The sequence below is a fragment of the Oncorhynchus mykiss genome, chromosome 2 (genome assembly GCF_057628025.1).
Source record: "Oncorhynchus mykiss isolate SJ-2025 chromosome 2, ASM5762802v1, whole genome shotgun sequence".
Lineage (NCBI taxonomy): Eukaryota > Metazoa > Chordata > Actinopteri > Salmoniformes > Salmonidae > Oncorhynchus > Oncorhynchus mykiss.
The window spans coordinates 76,203,155-76,228,121 of record NC_143023.1 but is presented as its reverse complement, the minus strand read 5'-3'; the positions used below and the strand labels follow the sequence as shown (position 1 = coordinate 76,228,121).

At 44.5% G+C, this 24,967-nt stretch overlaps 2 protein-coding genes across 2 annotated transcripts in view; both read left to right on the top strand.

Annotated features, from left to right (window-relative positions):
• The first annotated feature begins 2,806 nt into the window (after positions 1 to 2,806).
• kcp (kielin cysteine rich BMP regulator) overlaps positions 2,807 to 24,967 on the top strand; it is a 44,306-nt gene continuing 22,145 nt past the window's right edge. The window contains exons 1-5 of the mRNA XM_036955850.2: positions 2,807 to 3,300; positions 7,269 to 7,819; positions 7,943 to 8,015; positions 8,881 to 9,176; positions 9,321 to 9,489. Coding sequence (XP_036811745.2) covers positions 3,207 to 3,300; positions 7,269 to 7,819; positions 7,943 to 8,015; positions 8,881 to 9,176; positions 9,321 to 9,489 — 1,183 coding nt within the window. The 5' untranslated portion in view covers positions 2,807 to 3,206. The remainder of the gene's footprint in view (positions 3,301 to 7,268; positions 7,820 to 7,942; positions 8,016 to 8,880; positions 9,177 to 9,320; positions 9,490 to 24,967) is intronic.
• Positions 14,279 to 23,834, top strand: LOC110496468 (uncharacterized). Its single transcript, XM_090208178.1, has 4 exons — positions 14,279 to 15,018; positions 21,433 to 21,830; positions 21,978 to 23,230; positions 23,347 to 23,834. Exons 1-4 carry the CDS (start codon positions 14,391 to 14,393, stop codon positions 23,537 to 23,539), a joined length of 2,472 nt encoding a protein of 823 aa, XP_090064304.1. The 5' UTR covers positions 14,279 to 14,390; the 3' UTR covers positions 23,540 to 23,834.

Here is a 24,967-nt window from a genome sequence, read left to right as displayed (position 1 = left end):
GCCCTGCAACGAACCATCAAACAGGCAAAGTGTCAATACAGGGCTAAGATTGAATCCTACTACACCGGCTCCGACGCTCGTCTTATGTGATAGGGTTTGCAAACTATTACAGACTACAAAGGGAAGCACAGCTGCGAGCTGCCCAGTGACACGAACCTACCAGATGAGCTAAATCACTTCTATGCTCACTTCGAGGCAAGCAACACTGAGGCATGCATGAGAACATCAGCTGTTCCGGGCGACTGTGTGATCACGCTCTCCGTAGCTGACGTGAGTAAGACCTTTAAACAGGTCAAAATACACACATTTTCAACATGTCCCTGATTGAGTCTGTAATATCAACATGTTTCAAGCAGACCACCATAGTCAATGTGCCCAAAAACACAAAGGCATCCTGTCTAAATGACTACAGACGCGTATCACTCACGTCCGTAGCCATGAAGTGCTTTGAAAGGTTGGTAATGGCTCACATCAACACCATTGTCCCAGAAACCCTATGAACACCTATGTGAGAATGCTATTCATTGACTACAGCTCAGCGTTCCACACCATAGTACCCTCAAAGTTCATCACTAAACTAAGGATCCTGGGACTGAACACCTCCCTCTGCAGTTGGACTTCCTGATGGGCCGTCCCCAGGCGGTGAGGGTAGGTAGCAACACATCTGCCACGCTGATCCTCAACACTGAAGCTCCCCAGGGGTGCGTGCTCAGCCCCCTCCTGTACTCCCTGTTCACTCACGACTGCATGGCCAGGTACTACTCCAACACCATCATTAAGTTTGCAGACGACACTGATCACCGACTACGATGAGACAGCCTATAGGGAGGAGGTCAGAGACCTGCCAGAATAACAACCTATCCCTCAAGAAGTCAGGTGCAGGAGAGCAGAGTATGATTAAATAAAGCACACTTTATTATAGTTCCAAACCGGGAGCACAACAAAACAAACGCGCTCAAAAAACGGAACAATAAAGTAAAGCGCTAAAGGAACATCACTTGACATGAAAACAATTACACACAAAACATGATGAGAAACAGAGGGTTAAATACAAGTAGATTGATTGGGGAAATGAAAACCAGGTGTGTATGAAAACAAGACAAGACAAATGGATATATGAAAAATGGAGCGGCGATGGCTAGAAAGCCAGTGACGTCGATCGCTGAACGCCACCCGAACAAGGAGAGGAGCCGCCTTCGGCGGGAGTCGTGACAACGACAGGAAAATGAGGACTGAGCATGCCCCCATTCTCATCGACAGGGCTGTAGTGGAGTAGGTTGAGAGCCTCAAGTTCCTTGGTGTCCACATCAACAACAAACTAGAATGGTTCAAACACACCAAGACAGTTGTGAAGAGGGCACGACAAAGCCTATTCCCCCTCAGGAAACTAAAAAGTTTGGGCATTGGTCCTGAGATCCTCAAAAGGTTCTACAGCTGCAACATCGTGAGCATCTTGACTGGTTGCATCACTGCCTTGCTCGGCCTCTGACCGCAAGGCACAACAGAGGGTAGTTCGTACGGCCCAGTACATCACTGGGGCTAAGCTGCCTGCTACCCAGGACCTCTACACCAGGCGGTGTCAGAGGAAGGCCCTAAAAATTGTCAAAGATCCCAGCCACCCCAGTCATAGACTGATCTCTCTACTACCGCATGGCAAGCACTACCAGAGTGCCAAGTCTAGGAAAAAAAGCTTCTCGACAGTTTTTACCCCCAAGCCATAATCAAATAGCTACCCGGACTATTTGCATTGTGTGCCCCCCCCCCCCAACCCCTCTATTATGCTACTGCTACTCTCTGTTCATCATATATGCATAGTCACTTTAACTATACATTCATGTACATACTCCCTCAATCAGCTTGTCTAACTGGTGTCTGTATATAGCCTCGCTACTTTTATAGCCTCCCTACTGTTTATAGCCTGTCTTTTTACTGTTGTTTTATTTCTTTACTTACCTATTGTTCACCTAATACCTTTTTTGCACTATTGGTTGGAGCCTGTAAGTAAGCATTTCACTATATTTGGTGCACGTGACAAATAAACTTTGATTTGATCTGTGATTGAAATTCACTGTATACTACAGTGTGCCTGTCACGAATTTCCTATAATTTCACAGTAATCTGTGATACTGGGTTGATAGTCTACCCACTGGGCACACACTGGTTGAATCAACATTGTTTCCACATTGAAATTATGTTGAACCAACGTCAAATAGAAGTTGATATGATGTCTGTGCCCAGTTGGTAGGCCTACTGGCTACCGCTGGTCAATAAGGAGAGTTTGCGCTGCCGGAAACACAACAAGGTGCACAGTGTGTCCTTATGCCCGAGCTTGCTGAGCACTGCTGTCCTGTAATAACCCACTGGGCAAAAACGGGTTCAATCAACGTTGTTTGCACGTAATTTCAACAACCCCAAAATATGTGATCACCTTGAACCAACGTGGAAAATTGAATGGATTTGAAAAAAGTTAGCAATTTAAGGGAATTTCGTCCAACGTTTAACCTACATCCAATGACATGATGATTTTTAAAATTGGTTTTTATGTTGAATTCACGTTAGTTGACAACTCAACCAAATGTAAATCAAAACTACATATTGATATGAAGTCTGTGCCCAGTGGGTAGCTAGATAGATAATACCAAACCAGTGTGACAGCAAAAGCACATTTATTGCTTTTGAAATCTACATGATTCTGAACACTCAAGTCCTGACTTCGGCAGACAAGTTTCAAATTCTAGCCTCAAGCATAAACTAGTATAACTACCTAGCTGTGGAGGGCTCATTAGGACGTCTGACTAAACTGACTAAACCGAATCCGTTCGTCCCCACTCAACTCGTATACACCAGGCGTGTCCGTATAGCCTCCCCGGAGATAGAGAGCCTGCCTGCATCCAGATGTTTCGTGTTTCTGTGACGCGCATCGCTCGTTGACATCGGGGAAGAGGAGCTGAAGTCCGGGTGGACGCAGTTCAGATAGACCGTGTTGGAAAAAGGACATAACTTGTTGGCGTTTCTTTGTTTGTCAAATTAACGTTCCAAATGAATCGATTTGAATGTCAAATTATCGCATTTAACTAGGCTATTTAAATTCCTTGTCACTACTATGGAGTAACTTTTCATGCGGATTTGAGGCGCGCAAAGTGTGAATCGAAGGGGAACTTTCTTTCTGCCGAGGTGTTCACACACTCACAACCAGCCGTGTGGGAATGGAGGTCCGCTGGCTGAAGACCCTGCTGTGTGTGTGGTTGAGTGTGTGTTCGTCCCTTCGAGCCCACCCTATAGATAAAAACCATGAGAACGGTATGTGTTTACGATTTTGACTCCCGCAAAACTGTTTCTCAGAACAATGGTTAGGTTGCACGGTGTATGTGTGTGCGTGTGTGTGCGTATGTGTGTAACATGATTTGATGATAAGATTAAAAGTATGTCTGCCAGGATCTGTTAGTCATTGTATCTCATCAATCAGTGACTGTGTTGAAATGTTAGACTACTTTTTGCATTAATTTAGGGTCAGTTACATCATTGGAACATTGACACTGTGTAGACCGCACAGTCTCTCTCTCTCTCTCTCTCTCTCTCTACCTCTCTATCCAGATCTGGCACCACAGGTTTAAAAGTGATCTCATGACTTAGTGAGGTAAAACTATGGGTCCCATCCGTAGGCTATGAAAAACAAGTATTATTTTAGATAGCGTCCCTTTTCATCTGTGCTATGACTATAGGACAGGGGTTTTTCTTGTTGGGTTAAGTGAATTGGAAACACTCCTGGCCTCAGGTGGATGAAACCCTTTCAAACTACCAGAAACCTTGTTATTATTCATTCTGAATCTGATATCAAAAGAGCCAGAGACAACCACTTCAATAGACAACATACAGTACTCTGTAGTTTAGTGAACTACTTAGCAGGGCTGAATGTTATGCAAATAATGGTTATAATGTCACTTTAACTCTATACATACACACAATGTTAAGCAGTAGATTTGAAAAATAAAAAAGACAGACAGGTTTCAATGCAGAAACGTCATTGAATTTTATGTCAGAATACATATTTTTTGTTCATCTGATCACGGTGCTTTTCTGGAATTATTCATTATGTAAGCTTTATGTGAGAAAGGGTTACATGTAACACTTTACACAGTGGACTCTGTAACAAGGCAGGGTTACATGTAACACTACACACAGTATGTGCAAGTCATAAAACCACTAACCTTGTGTTGTTGTCCTGGTCTCCATTTGGCCGCAGATTATCCATTATATTGACCAGATACTCTAGTGGCCACTCTAACAATGAAAATAAATTTCTTAATAAATGGAAGGCAGTCAGGAGGAGGCTAGATCAGGTGGGACCATTTTAGCCAGTGTGTCCTATTTATATCAGTATACTCTTAACAATCTAAACATTACAAAACTTACATTCGATCAAATAAGGCATGCATAGCAATAAGGCACACACTGAAGAAGGCTGTAAAGCCGAAACGTCTGAGAATGCTATCCCTGATGCGGGGAAAATAGTTAAAAACATTGAATAATGAAGTAAGCTTTATGCAACATCTTTTTGATTGCGAACCCATTAAGTGGTTAGAGCATTGGGCCAGTAACCGAAAGGTTGCTGGATCGAATCCCTGAGCTGACAAGGTCGTTCTGCACCTGAGCTAGGCAGTTAACCCACTGTTCCCCAGGCGCCGAATACGTGGATGTCGATTATGGCAGCCGATTATGTGATATATTCTTTGTATAGTCAAAGTTGTATCGTCAAAAGTTCCTTTCCAAAAGCACCTCTCTGCTTCAGAGGGGTTGGGTTAAATTCGGAAGATACATTTCAGTTGAAGGCATTCCGTTGTACAACTGACTAGGTTTCCCCAGTTCGCCACTTCCGCCACTTCCTTTGTCTGAATTTGCAGTATTTACACACCACTCAAGCTTCTGGGAGAGTGCAATGGTTCTCTTGATTACACATAGCAAATAAGCCATTCCATATTTTGTTAACCAAATTCGACACTCATTGACCATCACAAAAAAACTCCTCGCTTGGTGAAAGAAAATAATTAATAAAATGCCAACAGCTGGAGTAGACAGATTTTGGACCCAGTTATCTCTCTCGCTTCACCTCTTCCTCTCTGATTTGGCCCACCAGAAGTTTATTCCCTGGCGCTCACTGTAGGAACTGATTGCCTGTCAAATCCATATATTTAATCAGTCTGTTGTCCCCACTTCCTTCAAGATGTCCTACATTGTTCCTGTACACAAGAAAGCTAAGGTAACTGAACTAAATGACTATCTAAAAAAAAACATGTAGGACTCACATCTGTCATCATGATGTGCGTTGAGAGGATATTTAAGGACCCACCCACCTCCACCTTAGCCAACAACCTAGACCCACTACAATTCGCATACCACCCCAACAGATCCAAGGATGAAGCAATCGTCATTGCACTGCACACTGCCCTATCCCACCTGGACAAGACAAATACCTATGTAGTGTTCATCACTAAGCTTGGCCCTAGGTCATAACCCCTCCCTGTGCAACTAGGCCCTGAACATCCTGATGGGCTGACCCCAAGTGGTGAAGGTGGTCAACAACACCTGCACCACGCTCATGCTCAACACGGGTGCCCCACAGGGGTGCGTACTCAGCCCACTCCTGTGCTCCCTGTTCATCCATAACTGCGTGGCCACGCACGTCTCCAACTCAATCATCAAGTTTGCAGATGACCCAGCAGTAGTAGGCCTGATTATCAACAATGACGAGACAGCCTACAGGGAGGAGGTGAGAGCCATGGTGGAGTGGTGCCAGGAAAATAACCTCTACCTCAACGTTAACAAAATAAAGGAGCTGATCGTGGACTACAGGACACAGCAGAGAGAGAGAGAGCACCCCCGCATCCTCAACGACGTGCCACAGTGGAAACGGTCAAAAGCTTTATGTTCCTCTGCTTGCACATAACTGATGACCTAATGGTCCCTTCACATAAACAACTACAGGGCACTCCAGAGGGTGGTGTGGTCAGCCCACAACATCATTAGGGGCACACGGCTTGCCCTCCATGACATCTACAACACCTGGTGTCACAGGAAGGCCAAGAAGATCAAAGACTGACACCATTATGGCTGTCTCTCTATATATGGGAAAGTTATGGTGGTGCTAGAAAATAAATGATCTCTTTCTGCATTAGCCATCAATCTGTTATGGTTGGACAAATGCGTTTATATTGTCTGTGTAGACTGCTCTGTGGCGGAAGTTTTACGTTTTTTACTTTTAAGACAGTGAAATTTGCACCACAAACATTTGTAAAATTGAAAAAAAAAAAGACAAGTAGTGAAAATAAAATAATATACCAACAAACATTACTGGACTAACAAACTGGCTGACTAACCTTTTCAGGAACTTCAGTATCCCTTGGCCTTGGGTAGCAGCAGCAGATCATTTCATCTTCTTTATCCTGTGCCAAACACATTTATTCAGTGAGTCTAAATTATTAACATTAGCAGCTGGCTGCATGATTGTATCAATCTAGCTGCTAATGTTAGCTAGCTAGCTATCTAGCTAGGCTCCTCTAAAGCTAACGTTAGTAGTTGTGTTAGCTAGCTATAGACTGGACCATTCTAGCTAGTTTTAGAGGATGATTAAACTGCTTTTATTAACTGCAATTTTCCATGAAAATGTGTGTTTGCTCTCTCATAAGGCAGGCAACCAGGCATGCAGGATAGGAGGGTTTCTTCCACTAGATAACACACAGCTGATTCCACAGACCGGAGAGGAGCGTGATCGAAGAAAGAAACCAAGTGCAGAGTTAAACAACGAGGTGCTGGTGCAAACAAACAGCTGTTTAAAGGCGTAGTTGATGAGGCTCTGTATAGGGTGTAGCTAGGAGACCATTGTGAATCCACCTGTCGCAACGAGCGTGGGGGTTAACTTCTTTCTTTTCCATTGCAAAACGTTTTTCTATGATGTGAACTAATTAATGTCTGATAAACGCATTCGGGGATGCTGCTTTGAAATTGGTGTGGAGGTACCCCACCAGATTGAAAAGTACAAGGGCAAAATCTGTCTCGCCACATGTTTTCTGGTGGCTCTGTCTCTTTCAGACCCAGAAATCTGTTTATCATGTCGTATCAGACTTGTTATGATGCATGAGTGTGTATTAGCCAACCTGACAGTGTGTGTGTGTGTGTGTGTGTGTATATATGTTTGTGTTTGTGTATATTTTGATTGGCTCGCTTGTTGATCTTTCTGTCAATTCTCATTCATTGTCTTGTCTGTCCCTCAGTGATCAACCTACTGGAGGCTCTCAACATGTCCCGCCCCTTAAAGGGTGTATCCAAAGTCCAGGGGGAGTGGCCTGGAACCCAGGCCTACAAACTCCGCCCCCGCCCCCGCTCACCTCACCTGACCCTTCCCGAACAATACTCCCACTACCTTGTTTCCTCACTGCAAGGCAGTCTGGGAATTCACCTGATGGCACGTCAGGGTGCAGACTCCAGTGGCACTCTGCTCTCTTTCTCCTCCTCTTCCTCTTCCTCGCCCCTCCTCCAACTCTACTCCTCTACCCGCTCCAAATCTCTGCGTCTGGACCACCAGGCTGGCTTGGAAGGCCAGGGACTTGCCAGTGTCCTGTTCCCAGGAGGAAGTCCCTTCTCTGGGGGAGGCTGGGTGCGGTTGGCCCTGGCCCTGGAGGCTGGCCGTGTGTCTCTGTTTGTAGACTGTAGAGAGGCAGTGGTTATACAGAGAGACAAAGAGGAGAGAGTCAAACTACAGCTGCCCCCAGACCTAGTCATCACACTGGCCAGCACACAGGGTGACATGGAGAGCAAGTTCACTGTGAGTAAACACACTTGCACACATATATTTACACACATGCAAGTATGCACTCGATAACTGTTTCTCTTTCTCTCTCTCCCTCTCTCTCCCCCCTTCTATTGCTCCATCACTGTCTCTCTGTAGGGTTATGTGCAGATAGCTGAGATCTCTACCAGAGCGTATCAGAGGCGTCCGTGGCAATGTGACAACATTACAGGTACAGGTTTTTTAACCTGGCTATTGGTTTTATGGCTACTTTGCCATTAAGACAAGTCCATGTCATTCTCTACGAATGAGGAACTGAGTGTACTAATCTATTACTGTAGTATTAGCCCTCCTTCAGCTCCTCACACTCCCTGTCATATAATAATCCAGCCATTATGATTGGCTGGAACAGGGTCATGAATTTTGACCTCTTTGACCTCTAGTCCTCTCTGATCTCACTCTGACAGGACCACCCTGAGGCCAGACCACCCAATCACAGAAAGACGTGTGTGTGTGTGTGTGGGGGGGGGGGGGCTTGTATTACTATCCTTGTGGAAAACCCCAAAAGTCCCCACAAGAATAGTAAAACAAGGAAAATTCTCCCTCGTGGGACATTTACCAGGTTCCCACAAGGACAAAGGATATTTTAGGCTTAGGGGTTAGGTTTAGGGTTACAATTAGAGTTAGGGTTATAATTAGGGTTAGGAGTTAGGGTTATGGAAAATAGTATTTTGAATGTAAATAAATGTTAGGTCTCCACAAGGATAGTAAAACATATGCGGGCATGTGTGCTCGTGTGTGTGTGTCCTCTTGTAGATGCTCGTGCGTGTGTGTGCGCTGTGGGCTCTGGGGACTAGTGTAGATATTATCCGTGGTCCCCCGGCTACTTCCTATAGGTTGTTTATTAATGAGTTCTAAGTTTAGAGTCTAACTGTTAATTCACATTTTCAGACGGATTAACTACTGTTTTTGTATTAGATCAACTGATTACTGGCTTCCTCCTCTCCCTCTTTCACTCTCGCTCCCCTTTCCCCTCATCCCCCCTCACTCACTCTCTTTCTCTGTTCTTCTCCCCTCACCCTTCCCCTCTTTCTCAGATTCTCTGCATGGCCCTCCCCATGCCCAGCTCAATAACTCTGCTCCAGTAGACAGGGTTGACAGTGGACCTGGGCTGGAACCTCAGCAGGATATAGCCAACTACCAGCCACATAACCCCTCTCTCCACCCCCATCATCCCCAGGGTGACCAGCCCCAGAGGGGTGGGGTGCTTCTGGGTCCTCCAGCACCCCATGGGGTGAAACCTGTGTCTCAGTCCCAGGGCGAGGACTGGCTGAGGGGGTTGGAGGAGAGGCTAGAGGGCCTGGAGCGCATGCTGGACATGGTCAAGGCCCAGGTAGCCACAGCAAAGTCATGTATTATATAATGTGATGTTTTTTTAAAGATTTCAATGGGCAATTGAGGTATACTCATCCTTATTCACGCAAGACTGACTATTGACTATGTATTTCTGTGTGTGTGTCTCTGTGTGTGTGTGTAGAATGTGGACCTGCAGGCGCGTGTGCAGTATCTGGAGGGGTGTGAGTGTGTGAGGCGTGGGTGTGTGTGGGAGGGGAGACAGGTGGAGGAGGGGCATCGCTGGGAGACGCACCGGAACACATTCTGTACCTGCACCTCTGGACAGGTCACCTGCTCTGCTCCTACTGACGGTCGGTACCGTACTGCACACACACAAACACAGGCATACAAGTGTTTCACACTAAGATTTGTTTCAGCAGCAGTGGCAAAGTAAGTGCGGGTGGTGGGGAATATACACATTTAGCCATGGGGCAGAGATACATTTTCACAGTTTTAATGCTAGTTTCTTGCAATTCTACACATTTTTCATGGGGCTAAGATGAAAAAAATGCTGTTTTAAAGCAAATTTCTTGCAATTCTACACATTTTGCCATGGTTTCACACTGGGCACAGACATCAATTCAATGTATTTCCACATTGGTTCAATGTCATTTCATTAAAATTATGTGGAATCAACGTTGATTCAATCACCGTGTGGATTTTGACGTGTTCTTATGTTATCTGAGTCACTCAAACATATAACAAAATCAATGGGGGCCCCATGCCAGGACATTTTTGGTTTGTTTTTATTTTGGTGATTGTTAGGTCTCAAAGATGATCCTATTTAAAATATGTAGCTCCATTATATACTTCACAGTTCCTTCAGAAAGTATTCAGACCCATTGACTTTTTCCACACTTTGTTACGTGTCAGACTTATTATATATTATATTATTATATAGAAAATAAAATGGTCCTCAGCAATCTACATACAATACCCCATAATGACAAAGGCAAAAACATAAAAACTGAAATAGCTTATTTACATAAGTATTCAGAACCTTTTTTATGAGACATGAAATTGGGCGCAGGTGCATCCTGTTTCCATTGATCATTCTTGAGATGTTGATTGCAGTCCACCTGTTGTAAATTCAATTGATTAGAGATGACTTGGAAAGTGCATGTCAGAGCAAAAACCAAGCTATGAAGTCAAAGGAAGGTCCGTAGAGCTCAGAGACAGTATTGTGTCGAGGCGCAGATTTGGGAAAGGGTACCAACACATTTTCCAAGGTTCCCAAGAACACAGTGGCTTCCATCATTCTTAAATCGAAGAAGTTTGGAACCATCAACACTCTTCCTAAAGCTGGAGCAATCGGGGGAGAAAGGACTTGGTCAGGGAGGTGACCAAGAACCCAATGGTCACTCTGTCAGAGCTTTAGAGTTCCTCTGTGGGAGAACATTCCAGAAGGACAAACATCTCTGCAGCACTCCACCAATCAGGCCTTTATGTTAGAGTGGCCAGACAGAAGCCACTCCTCAGTAAAAGGCCCAAAAGGCACCTAAATACTCTCAAACATAAGAAACAAAATTCTCTGGTCTGATGAAACCAAGATAGAACTCTGTGGCCTGAATGCCAAGCGTCACGTCTGGAGGAAACCTGGCACCATCCCTACTGGGAAGCATGATGGCGTCAGCATCTCTCTGTGGATATGTTTTTCAGTGGCAGGGACTGGTACTAGTCAGAGGCAAACATTAAAGGAGAAAAGTACAGAGAGATCCTTGATGAAAACCTGCACCAGAGCGCTCAGAACCTTAGACTGGGGTGAAGGTTCACTTTCCAACAGGACAACGACCCTAAGCACACAGCCAAGACAACGCAGGAGTGGCTTCGGAACAAGTCTCTGAATGTCCTTGAGTATCCCAGCGAGAGCTCGGACTTGAACCCGATCAAACATCTCTGGAGAGACCTGAAAATAGCTGTGCAGCAATGCTCCCCATCCAACCTGACAGAGCTTGAGAGGATCTACAGAGAAGAATGGGAGAAACTCTCCAAATACAGGTGTGCCAAGCTTGTAAAAACATCATATCCAAGAAGACTCTAGGCTGTAATAGCTGCCAAAGGTGCTTAAGCAAAGTACTGAGTAAAAGGTCTGAATACTTATGTAAATGGTGATATTTCAGTTTTATTTTTATTTATAAATTAGCAAAAATGTATAAAAAAAAAACGTTTTTGCTTTGTCATTATGGGGTATTGTGTTTGGATTGAAGAGGGGAAAAAATGATTTAATCAATTTTAGATTAAGGCTGTAACCTAACATAATGTGGAAAAGGTCAAGCGGTCTGAATACTTTCCTAAGGCACTGTACCGTATATCTGGTTTAAGTATCAGATTTTTGGGAGTGGCGGCAACGTTTTATGAATATGGGTAAACACTGCACACACACACACACATGCACAAGACACAAACAACACTCACCCACACAAGCATCCAATGTGTGAAACAAACAGAGGCATACATTGCTGCCCCCCCAGAATCCCGCCCGTGTCGTAATGGGGGTGTGTGTGTCTCTTTGACCTCTGACCTTGCTGGGTTCCGCTGCCTCTGCCCCCCCTATACCACCGGGACATACTGTGAAACACAGCTAACACAGGTACTACCACATAGAATAGACATTTAAACTATTATAGATTAGTGTATTAGACTAGACAAAACTTGACCATACTAGTGTAGTGTGTTGGTGTGATCCTTGTGGCTGCTTGGTTTATCTGACAGGTCAGCAGAACATTTGACAGGCTTGAGGTGGGTCAGAACTCTGACAGGTTTGGACACCACTTTATAGAGTTTTGTGTTTTCTAGAGTTGTGTGTTGTAGAGTTTTCTTGTGTCCTGCAGAGCTGTGTGTTTTCTAGAGATGTGTGTGAGTACTGTAGAGCAGCGATTCACGACTTTTTCCTTTCCGGGGAAATCACTGTCAAAAGCTCTTGAGGACCACCATTAACAGTCGCAATTTTTATTTAACATAAAATATCTTAGCGGTCAAATTTAGAGTACATTTTTACAGCGAATGTAACAGATTAAACATGACCCCACTAAGCCACCCTGCTTCTTGACAGACTGCTTGCTTAACCCGGAAGCCAGCCGCACCAATCTGTCGTACAGCTGGCGACCGAAGTTATTATTTTTGGAAGAAAAACAAATTAAAACAATTGAGGCCCACCTACAGTACCTCCGCATACCACAAGTTAAAAACCACTGCTGTAGAGTTGTGTTGTAGAGTTGCGTGTGAGCTGCAGAGCTGTGTTTTCTAGAGTTTTGCTTTGCTGTAGATTTGCATGCTGAGTAGTTAGTTTTGTAGATTTTTCCTAAGATGTAAATAGCGTGTAGTGGTCTGCTGTGGGGTAGTGCTGTGTTGGTAAACAATCTGGGTTGAGTTTCCCAAAGCCTTCATAGCTAAAGTTGTACTTTTCTCTCAAGGACTGAGACCCAAATTACTCTGAAAGTCGATTTATGGTCAATCCGAGATCTGCAGTGGCCACATAGCATTTACAGCAATGCGGCCTCTGCAGAAGTCAGAACATTCATACTTCTTGCACTTCGGGGAGCTGTCATACGCATCCAATAAATTGGTCTGCAACACACCACTCGTAGTGATTCAGATATAATCTCTTTAGCCATCCAGCTAATTACGAGCAACTGCCTAAACGAAAAGACAAAACATGACCTCTTCTGAGATGTTGGAGTCCGTTTCCCAGCACTTGACATAGGAGCTCAGCCAAGATAGCATGAGGGTTAAAGGCTGCACAGTTTTCCCACCTGCATCTCCATCCCGAATCTCACAATTGCCCCCCAGCAAAAAATAGCATAGATTTAGGCTATTGTTTATATGTGTATTTCACACTATGTTGAGGTAACAATCAGAGTATAATGCTTGATTGTATGTAAACCCCAACACATGTTCATGTCATCGTTATCAATCAACTGCATTACTGTTAAAACCGACTTTGACTGCCACCACCACTTTTTACAAACCTGAAAAGGGACAACTTCTAAATGTTATGCAGTGAAAACAGCCAAATATATCCAAATGGGATTTTGGTAACCATATACTGGGCCTGTTACAATATATCAATCATGACGGATTTGACAAATATCCACTTTGTTAGATCAGATTTGTTGAATGTGTGCCAATCCAGCATCCTTCTATCCCCCACTATCTGCTCTCCATTGACCTCTTTACCGCATCTATCCCCATTATCTCGCCCGATCTCTTTCCAGGCGTTCAAACTCATGTTGGTGTCTTTTAAATTCCTACACGAGGTATCATAAAGATGTATTTTATTTGTGAACTTGTTCTTAACAGTGGTGAGAGGAGGACGGCTCATAATAATGTCTGGAACAGTGTGAATGGAATGGCATTAAAGACATGGAAACCATGTGTTTGATACAATTCCACTGATTCCACTCCAGCCATTACCAGGGGCCTGTTCTCCCAATTAAGGTGCCACTAACCTCCTGTGGTTCTGATAGCCTTTCATAAAAGTTATCCATGTTTGTTGTCAAGGAAGTTGTCAAGGAAGTTAGTTTGTGTTTATACAGGATGTACCACCCCCACCAACCATCAACCAATCATTTCAATACGGCACTATACGGAGCTATGCAGGGCCCTCCGCATTGTTGCTAAATTTGGGAGGTGCACGGTGTCACCGTATGGAGCTCGATTTGGCCTCTGTAATCCTCTTGAGGCTTAGCAATTGCAATCACACCCGCCGTACGGAAACCTCCTGACCGCATTGCTGGATCAAGTACAAATCGTCTTTTAAACAAAGTGCTTCATTCATTGTCAAAAATACATTTCTCAATTGTTACTCTCTCAGGCCTGGTGCGGCTAGGTTGTTGAGAGAAAAACTCCACTTTATCTACGAGGTTTTCTGGAAACTCGCACTGCTTTGTAGTACTTAATGCCTAACATTAGACTAGCATTGTCCTGATGTTTGATGGAGAATGCTGCACTGAGTTAGGGAGGGTTAAAGGCGCTGTGTGTGTGTGTGTGTGTGTGTGTGTGTGTGTGTGTGTGTGTGTGTGTGTGTGTGTGTGTGTGTGTGTGTGTGTAGGCATGCTGGCAGCCCCGTCCAGAGGGCAGCTGTAGAGGTCAGAGTTTGCCTCAGCGTCGCTGGTCCTTCAGCCCCGCCCATGGCCGCTGTGACCACTTCCTGTTCTGCACAGGAAACAGCAACAACAACTTCCTCTCCCTCGAGGCCTGCCAAGAGCAGTGCATGATGGGAGCCTGCTGCTTCCGCCTGCCCAAACCGAGCCCTCTCATTGGCTACGACAGCCAGGGCAACGGTCGCCATGGATACAACACAACCTCCAACCAGGAGCAGAGTGGAAGGGGCCAAAAGGAGGAAGAGGCATGGTTTGGAGAAATAACTGACAAGAGGACATTGGAGGAGGACGGATCTGATCACTTTGGTTACCAGTGGTTCAACCTGACCAGGCCAGACCAGCAGAGAGAAAGAAAGGAGGAGAGAGGGAGAGAGAAAAATGCTCGTGGGTTTGACGGGACAGATGCTGATTTCATCTACAGCTGTGAGTACCTGTCTGTGTCAGCCTGTCAGGCCAGGGTCAGGGACCTGCAGGGAGAGGGAGAGGCTGTGAGTTTCTCCCCCGGCCAGCGCTGCTCTGAGGTGGGTTGCGTCCACGCCTGTGGCTGCCTCTACCATAGCCTGCCTCGGAGCTACGGGGAGAGGTTCAGGCATGGCTGTGAAGAGTGTTTGTGTGATCAAAGCGGAGCGGTGCAGTGTGGGTGTAGTCAACTGACACAGCGGAAGGAGATACGAGATCTGACCCTGAAAGAGAGACGCCAGTACCAACGAGCCATCAGGAGGCTCTACGCACAGCCAGGTACACCTGTGTACAGCTAACTCCCAACTAGATAGTTGCACCTGTGTACAGCTAACTCCCAACTAGCAAGGTACACCTGTGTACAGCTAACTCCCAACCAGCTAGGTACACCTGCGTACAGCTAACTCCCAACCAGCTAGGTACACCTGTGTACAGCTAACTCCCAACCAGCTAGGTACACCTGCGTACAGCTAACTCCCAACCAGCTAGGTACACCTGTGTACAACTAACTCCCAACCAGCTAGGTACACCTGTGTACAACTAACTCCCAACCAGCTAGGTACACCTGTGCACAACTAACTCCCAACCAGCTAGGTACACCTGTGTACAACTAACTCCCAACCAGCTAGGTACACCTGTGTACAACTAACTCCCAACCAGCTAGGTACACCTGTGTACAACTAACTCCCAACTAGCTAGGTACAACTGTGTACAGCTAACTCCCAACCAGCTAGGTACACCTGTGTACAACTAACTCCCAACCAGCTAGGTACACCTGTGTACAGCTAACTCCCAACCAGCTAGGTACACCTGTGTACAGCTAACTCCCAACCAGCTAGGTACACCTGTGTACAGCTAACTCCCAACTAGCTAGGTACACCTGTGTACAACTAACTCCCAACCAGCTAGGTACACCTGTGTACAACTAACTCCCAACTAGCTAGGTACACCTGTGTACAACTAACTCCCAACTAGCTAGGTACACCTGTGTACAGCTAACTCCCAACCAGCTAGGTACACCTGTGTACAACTAACTCCCAACCAGCTAGGTACACCTGTGTACAACTAACTCCCAACCAGCTAGGTACACCTGTGTACAGCTAACTCTCAACTAGCTAGGTACACCTGTGTACAGCTAACTCTCAACTAGCTAGGTACACCTGTGTACAACTAACTCCCAACTAGCTAGGTACACCTGTGTACAACTAACTCCCAACTAGCTAGGTACACCTGTGTACAACTAACTCCCAACCAGCTAGGTACACCTGTGTACAACTAACTCTCAACTAGCTAGGTACACCTGTGTACAACTAACTCCCAACTAGCTAGGTACACCTGTGTACAACTAACTCTCAACTAGCTAGGTACACCTGTGTACAGCTAACTCCCAACCAGCTAGGTACACCTGTGTACAACTAACTCCCAACCAGCTAGGTACACCTGTGTACAACTAACTCCCAACCAGCTAGGTACACCTGTGTACAACTAACTCTCAACTAGCTAGGTACACCTGTGTACAGCTAACTCTCAACTAGCTAGGTACACAACTGTTGTTGTTTTGGCTCTGTACTCCATCACTTTGGATTTGAAGTGATACAATGACTATGAGGTTAAAGTGCAGACTGTCAGTTTTAATTTGAGGGGTATTTTCATCCATGTCGGTACACCGTGTAGAAATTACTGCACTTTTTGTGTCATGATGAGTGTCATGTAACAGGGGAGGTTAGCATTTTTGTGGGAGTATGATATTTGTGTGTCTAACTTCGTCACTCATCATTATCCACGATTAATGTAGGATTATCCGTAATCATGGTACCATCCACATTAATGTAGAAGTGTTTAGAAACATATTCTATTGTTATTTACAATAAAAGTTACTCCAAAATGACACAATACCATTTATCATTCACTTCTATAGGGCACAAAATAATCTGAAACATGACCAAAACAAAAAGCAAATGGATCCAACAAATTTGTAGAGTCACAAGCTTGATGTGGCTTTGCGTGCTATGAAAATGGGACCAAATAATTAACTTTTTACTTCTTTAATACACATGTAAATTAATTTGTGCTAATACTTTTGGTCTAAAAGTTTTTCTAAACGGTTCAACCGATATGGTTGAAAATACCTTCAAACTAAAGCTGTCAGTCTGCACTTTAACCTCTTAGTCGTTGTATAATTTCAAATCCAAAGTGCTGGAGTACAGAGCCAACTACAAAAATTCACTGTCCCAACACCTCAGGATTTCCGTTAGCTAGTAATAGCCGTCTTTTGCCCCCCCCCAAAAAAAATAATGAAAAGCCGATTAAATAAAACTGCCGCCGGTCAATTGGCCGGGAGAAAGAAAATGTTGCATTACTAAATAATACTTTTTTAGCCTAATCATTGATGGAAATACCAGTCGATGGAAATACATTTAACTGGTCATGCTTATCAGTCTATAGGTTAATTTACATAATTTCGTGGAATTAAATTGGTGCTTGTGTATTTTTGTTAGTCGTTATGTTTATCACACATGCACAGCATACAGCTACAGAGCCTATTCTGTCAGACAGTGCGAGCTGCTGCTACAGCTCCTCAAAAAGCGAATTTGTTACTGCAAGAGTGAAACATTGTTTTATAAGCCCAATCATTGCGCAACAATTATAAATTCAATCGTATGTTAAAAACTGTTTTGATGGCCACGATTAAAAAGCGCTGCTATTTAAATTTCTCAACTGATAATTGAAGCACATTTCCAATTCGCTATTCAAGTGCATAGGCAACGGTAGGCAGGCTTCATCACGTCACACACCAACTTACAATGAGCTGGAGGCAGTATGCATTTTGAACACATATACTTAATTGTTTGAAACCTGAACATTTTAATGAATATTATGAGGCATGTCTTGCTTTGCTTCAAAGTAAAATCTGACCTTAAAAAAATACTTCCATATGCTATTGACACCAGAGCTTATTTGTCTCATGTTCTATTGGTTTTCAAATCAACTTTCTTTCATTGTCCAGTAGCCATAGGCACGATCCTAGTCATATTAGCAATCCATGCTAGTTGTTGCATCTTTAGATCTCCCCTCTTTCTAAATTTCGAACAGATATTTTCATCTCTCTCACATAAAACCTCTCGCATGTGCAGCGAGCTTTTGACAACAGTGTGTTCCCGCTAATTGCATTATGCAAAGAACTTTTGCGACTAAAAACAACAAGGTAACTAATGTAAAATATACTGTGTCTGTAAAATGTATATACTGTAGGTTCAGAACTTTTGTGAAACAACAGAGATAGATGGGAGGGGTTGAGGCTAGCTGAAGAATGAGATTCAAAACAAACAAAAGATGAATATTGTAAACTACATTGTGTCTGTAAAATGTACATAGTATGTATAGTAGAAGCTGGAAGTAAAAGCCTAAGTGTTGTTGTCCATTAGTTTACTCCAATTAGGGGAGGGGTGGTAGGGTTCTGGGAAAATAATAACGGAAAATATACTTAAATATATATATAATAATATATATATATACAGTTGAAGTCGGAAGTTTACATACACCTTAGCCAAACACATTTAAACTCAGTTTTTCACAATTCCTGACATTTAGGTCAGTTAGGATCACCACTTTATTTTAAGAATGTGAAATGTCAGAATAATAGTAGAGAGAATTACTTATTTCAGATTTTATTTCTTTCATCACATTCCCATTCTCAATTAGTATTCGGTAGCATTGCCTTTAAATTGTTTAACTTGAGTCAAACATTTCGGAAAGCCTTCCACAAGCTTCCCACAATACGTTGGGTGAATTTTGTCCCATTCCTCCTGACAGAGCTGGTGTAACTGAGTCAGGTGTGTAGGCCTCCTTGCTCGCACAGGCTTTTTCAGTTCTGCCCACAAATTTTCTATAGGATTGAGGTCAGGGCTTTGTGATGGCCACTCCAATACCTTGACTTTGTTGTCCTTAAGCCATTTTGCCACAACTTTGGAAGAATGCTTTGGGTCATTATCTATTTGGAAGACCCATTTGTGACCAAGCTTTAACTTCCTGACTGATGTCCTGAGATGTTGCTTCAATATATCCACGTACTTTTCCTCCCTCGTGATCCCATCTATTTTGTGAAGTGCACCAGTCCCTCCTGCAGCAAAGCACCCCCACAACATGATGCTGCCACCCCAGTGCTTCACGGTTGGGATGGTGTTCCACAGCTTGCAGGCCTCCCCCTTTTTTCCTCCAAACACAACGATGGTCATTATGGCCAAACAGTTCTATTTTTGTTTCATCAGACAAGAGGACATTTCTCCAAAAAGTACGATCTTTGTCCCCATGTGCAGTTGCAAACCGTAGTCTGGCTTTTTTTATGGCAGTTTTGGAGCAGTGGCTTCTTCCTTGCTTTCAGGTGATGTCGATATAGGACTCGTTTTACTGTGGGTATAGATACTTTTGTACCTGTTTCCTCCAGAATCTTCACATGGTCCTTTGTTGTTGTTCTGGTATTGATTTGCACTTTTCGCACCAAAGTACGTTAATCTCTAGGAGACAGAACGTGTCTCCTTCCTGAGCAGTATGACGGCTGCGTGGTCCCATTGTGTTTATACTTGCGTACTATTGTTTGTACAGATGAACGTGGTACCTTCATGCGTTTGAAAATTGCTCCCAAGGATGAACCAGACTTGTGGAGGTCTACAATTTGTTTTCTGAGGTCTTGGCTGATTTCTTTTGATTTTCCCATGATGTCAAGCAAAGAGGCACTGAGTTTGAAGGTAGGCCTTGAAATACATCCACACCTCCAATTGACTCAAATTGTGTCAATTAGCCTCAGAAGCTTCTAAAGCCATGACATAATTTTCTGGAATTTTCCAAGCTGTTTAAAGGCACAGTCAATTTAGTGTATGTAAACTTCTGACTCACTGGCATTGTGATACAGTGAAATAATCTGTCTGTAAACAATTGTTGGAAAAAGTACATGTGTCATGCACAAAGTTGATGTCCTAACTGACTTGCCAGAACTGTAGTTTGTTAACAACAAATTTGTGGAGTGGTTGAAAACTGAGTTTTAATGACTCCAACCTAAGTGAATGTAAACTTCCGACTTCAACTGTATATACAATACCTACCAGTCAAAAGTTTGGACACACCTACTCATTCCAGGGTTTTTCTTTATTTTTACTATTTTCTACATTGTAGAATAATGCGTGTAAACGTACTGCCTTGTGTGCGTTGCTGCACTTAAAATATGAAGAAATAATAGTTTGTCAACATTTTAAGCTAAACGATCTGATCTGTTGCATCAGCCTCATTGCTTTTTCAAGTTTTCTTTTCATGTAGTCTAGGCCTACTGGTTGCATAATTTTGGGATCTATCGTCCCACAACTGTCCCAGAGTCTGTTTGGAATAGGCTATTTTTTCTTACACAGAACAACAAGCTGACCAATAGAATAGGTACACTTTTCTCCTATGGGGGATATTAGATTGACATAGGCTAGTGATTTTGCTGTTCGTTACCCATCTTGATGGCTGAGGAAAAGTAAATGTGGCAGTTATTCTAACATCTTCAAAGTGCGCACGCGAATTCGGACACCGCCGTTGCATCTTCTAGTTGCATATTCTGTTAAGATGAATAAACATGAAGGTGATTTCTGTCATTCTAAGCATCTTGGGTGGACGCCCTAATCAGGTTAATGTGTCAAATGTCCGTTAAATTAAAAGACTGACGGTCAAATGTCCGGCGCCACATCTTCGTAACGGAAACCCTGGATACCTGTACAGCTAACTCCCTAGCTAGCTAGACACACCTGTACAGCTAACTCCCTAGCTAGCTAGATACACTTGTACAGCTAACTCCCTAGCTAGCTAGATACACCTGTACAGCTAACTCCCTAGCTAGCTAGATACACCTGTACAGCTAACTCCCTAGCTAGCTAGATACACCTGTACAGCTAACTCCCTAGCTAGCTAGATACACCTGTATAGCTAACTCCCTAGCTAGCTAGATACACCTGTACAGCTAACTCCCTAGCTAGCTAGATACACTTGTACAGCTAACTCCCTAGCTAGATACACCTATACAGCTAACTCCCTAGCTAGCTAGCTACACCTGTACAGCTAACTCCCTAGCTAGCTAGAGACACCTGTATAGCTAACTCCCTACTAGCGAGGTACACCTTATATATCTAACTCCCTACTACTCTATTATCCGTTTACAGCTTTAACTTAAAATGCTGCCAGTGAAATGTCCCTAACGGAAACCCTGGTACACCTGTATAGCTAACTCCCTAGCTAGCTAGGCACATCTGTATAGCAAACTCCCTACTAGCTAGGTACACATGTATAGCTAACACCCTACTAGCCTGGTATACCTTTACAGCTAATGCTAACTCTAAGAACCAGGTACACCTGACAGCTTAATCTAGTAGCTAGATACACATGTATAGCTAACTCTACAAGCTAGGTACACTTGTACAGCTAACTCTACTAGCTAGGTACACTTGTACAGCTAACTCTACTAGCTAGGTACACTTGTACAGCTAACTCTACTAGCTAGGTACTCTGTACAGCTTACTCTACTAGCTAGATACACCTTTACAGCTAACTCTATTAGCCAGGTACTCATGTACAGCTAACTCTTTACTACCCAAGTGTATAGCTAACTGACATTTGTTCTCTATTATACCTTGTATCAGTCTTGTTTTCATGTTGGATTTTGTGTAGGTGTATGGGATGGTTTCACCAAGCTGAGAGCTGAGTTCTCCCCTCAGGCTGGTGACCACACCTACTTCCTGCCCTGGCAGCGCTACTTCCTGCGGGTGGTGGAGCAGGAGCTCCAGGCTGTGTCGTCATGCCAACTGGGTGTTCCGTACTTCGAGTGGACGGTCGACTCTGGTGATCTTTTGACCTCAGCTGTCTGGCAGCCCGAGATGTTTGGAGGGGACGGAGAGAGAGAGAGGAATGGCGAGAGGGAAAGGGATGAAGAGAGGGATAGAGTGAGTGAGGGGGATGGAGAGCAAGAGAGCAACTATGTCTCAGGCTGTGTCCCCCACCACTCCTTCCAGGGCTTGTCTGCACGGTTTCACTGGTCCCCCTGTCTACGACGGAGCTTCAACACCTCGGTTAGCCTCATGATTTTACAATTTTCCTCATGTTTTGAAGCTGTATACACTATGAAATGATTACTGTATGTCATTGCTAAAGGTCAATAAAGTGATCTTTATTTGTCTGTCATGTTTTCCTCTGACGTTGTCCCTTGGTCTCAGCAGGTGTCTGTGCCTGACGCGGTGAGCGTCCAGAGGCTACTGTCCCAGGGAAACTTCCTGTTGTTCTCCCAGGCTCTGCAGGGGCTGTCTGGGCTATTTAGGCTCTGGGTGGGGGGCCACATGGCTTCTCCTCTGGCCGCCTATGACCCCCTCTACCTCTCACACGCCGCTTTCATCGACAAGCTCTGGACACACTGGCAGGACAGGCACAGAGACGTGCACACTCATGAAGAAGCTCATGGGCACACTCACCTACACACCAAGTACCCGGTGAGGCAGCGTCTCGTCAAGATGAAGCCGTTCGGCATTGCTCCTGATGATGTGATGTCTTCACGGGAACAACTGTGTGTGGTGTATGTACCCATAACCCTCGGAGCTCCCTGCAATGTGACATCATCACTCCTTGCCGAAAGAGGGAAGGGCCGCCACAGAGGAGCGAAAGACACTGCCAGCTATCACAGAAAGAGACAAGATACACAAAACAACCATAAACACAGCACCTATGATTACAATGCACAAAGCTATGATGGCTTTGACCACAGTGGTTACAATCGCAATGGATATGACAGACAAGGTTTCAACCGCATGGGCTGGGACCTGCTTGGTTACAGTAAGGATGGTTTGGACCGTGACCACATCGACAGAGAGGGCTATGACATTTCTGGATACAACCGCTATGGGTTTAACCGCCACAATGTTACATGGTTCGGGATGCGCTGGGATGGATTGTTTATGAGGGGGGAGGAGAGAGAAGAGGAGACTCAAGGGGAGAAAGAGAAGGAGAGTGAGGTGAGAGAGGAGAGTAAAGAGGAGGAGGAGAGAGAAAGAGAGAAGGTTATGTCAGAGCTCTTTAGCGACAGTGGCTACAATGTTTATGGTTTCGACCCCTTTGGTTTGGACCGGGGTGGTTTTGATGCATTTGGATTTCGACCAGACGGTTACGATAAGGACAGCTGTAACTGGTTCTACAACGGACCGCACTACCTACGGTTCTATTACCACACCCAACAGCAGCTAATTTCAACCAATCAACACACTCTTAACCACATTACAAGAACCTGCTCTCCAATCACAGCCCTGCCTCAGCACTGGCCTTTGCAGGATTGGATGGCTCTGGATCAAGAGGAGAGCCAAGCCCTGATTGGTCAGCTGGAGCGGGAGTGGGCGGGACAGAAGCATTCTGATGACTACTACACCCACAAGGTGATGTCACAGAGGGGACGGGGCATTTGGCTGCCAATCACCCCAGACAGCAGGTAACCATCGGTCAATTAGAGAGGGGGTGTAAACAGTAGCCAGTGAGTCGTGAATATATCTCTTTAGAGTAGAAGTTGTTATTGTATCTTCTCATTGGTTTGTGTGTATGTTGTAGGTTTTGTTTTGAACTACACTGGTTTTCCGGTTGTCCTCTTGGCTCTGCCCCCATGACCTGCCCTGACCTCTGCCGTGAAGCCCGTTGTCTTGGTAACCCGATGGCTGAGTGTCGTTTGCGGAACTGTGGCTCCTGCTTTACTGAGTGGCTTGACCCAACCACCGGAGCGTACGTCATCTGCCAGGGCTGGTAACCAGTGCTGACCGGCGCCCATGTCATTCAGCGTAGTGGAAGATGACTAGAAAATGCTTTTTTATCATGAAAAACGTATGCAGTTCGACATCAGAGCTTTCATTACCAAGGCTGGTTACCAATTCTGGAGATAGGACACTTTTCTCTTTCTGGAATACACTTTGATGATGGGTTGGAATGAAAGTCTGCACACCCTGTAGCACTTCCTTTGAATATTTAACTGAAGTAGGAGATATTTAGACATTAGGAGGTGTAATCAATGTACCACACTGTATTAGATAAAGGGAGTGAATGTTTCTAGTGTTCTTTGTTGCTGCTTTTACTCTTCATCTATTAAGCTGTTTACCCACCACATGATATTCACCACACACACACACACACACCCTGGCATTTGTAAAATGTGTCTTTGTTCTGTCATGTTCCCTATAGAAATGAAAAGGTTACTTATTTTTAAAGCAAGTTCCATCTCCACACACACATATACACACAGTAGGCCGGTATATGTCGAATGGGTCTCTGTTCTGTCATGTTCCCTATAGAAACGACCCTGTTGGAATGTACTGTAAACATGATATTATGCCTTCAATCTCTCTCTCTCTCTCTCTTTCTCTCTCTCTCTCTCTCTCTCTCTCTCTCTCTGTCTCGTTCTCCCTCTCTCTCTCTCTCTCTCTCTCTCTCTCTCTCTCTCTCTCTCTCCCCCCTCTCCCCCTCTCTCTCTCCGTCTTCTCTTAATTTCTCTCTCCATCCCTCACACTCTCTCATTCCTACCACTCTCTCTTATCTTCTGTCTTAATCAGTTTTTCTTTCTCTTTCCCCATTCTCTCTGTCTACTGTCTTTGTCTCCTCTTGTTTTTTTATGTCCATCTTTCTTTTCTGCCCATCTCTCTTAATTGTTTCTGATGGCATCCAGCTGACACACACACACACACACACACACACACACACACACACACACACATACACACACACACACAAACACGCACTCATACACTCTTTGATCTTTCTGCATTGGCCTGCATGCTCGGATGAGTGGCGGAAATGCTTCCTGGCATTGGTGGGCAGCCTCACACACAGACACACACACACACACACACACACACACAAACTGTTGCTCTGACAAGTCAATTGTGTGTTAATGTACTCACCGGGGCAGTCTCTAACTCTGTACCACCGCAGGCACCTCTGTTTATGGTTACAGCTGTAAAACATCTCTCTCTGTGGGTGTGTGTGTGTGTGTTTGTGCGCATGTGTGCGTGTGTGCGTGTGTGTGTGTTTGTGCGCATGTGTGTATGTGTGTGTGTTATATGAGCAGCATGCTGTTGTGTCATTACTAAAGAGGAAAGCCAGATGTTCTGGAGAGAGACGGAGAGAGAGTTAGAGGGAGAGAGAAGGAGAGAGGGAGAGTGAGTTGGAGGGAGGGATATCACAC

Excerpts from the sequence above, each read along its gene's own strand:
- LOC110496468 (XM_090208178.1), top strand. The coding sequence starts at position 14,391 with ATGATGGGAGCCTGCTGCTTCCGCCTGCCCAAACCGAGCCCTCTCATT. Across the intron at positions 15,019-21,432 it reads GAGGCTCTACGCACAGCCAG|GTGTATGGGATGGTTTCACC; the intron begins GTACACCTGTGT and ends GATTTTGTGTAG. Across the intron at positions 23,231-23,346 it reads CCAATCACCCCAGACAGCAG|GTTTTGTTTTGAACTACACT; the intron begins GTAACCATCGGT and ends TGTATGTTGTAG.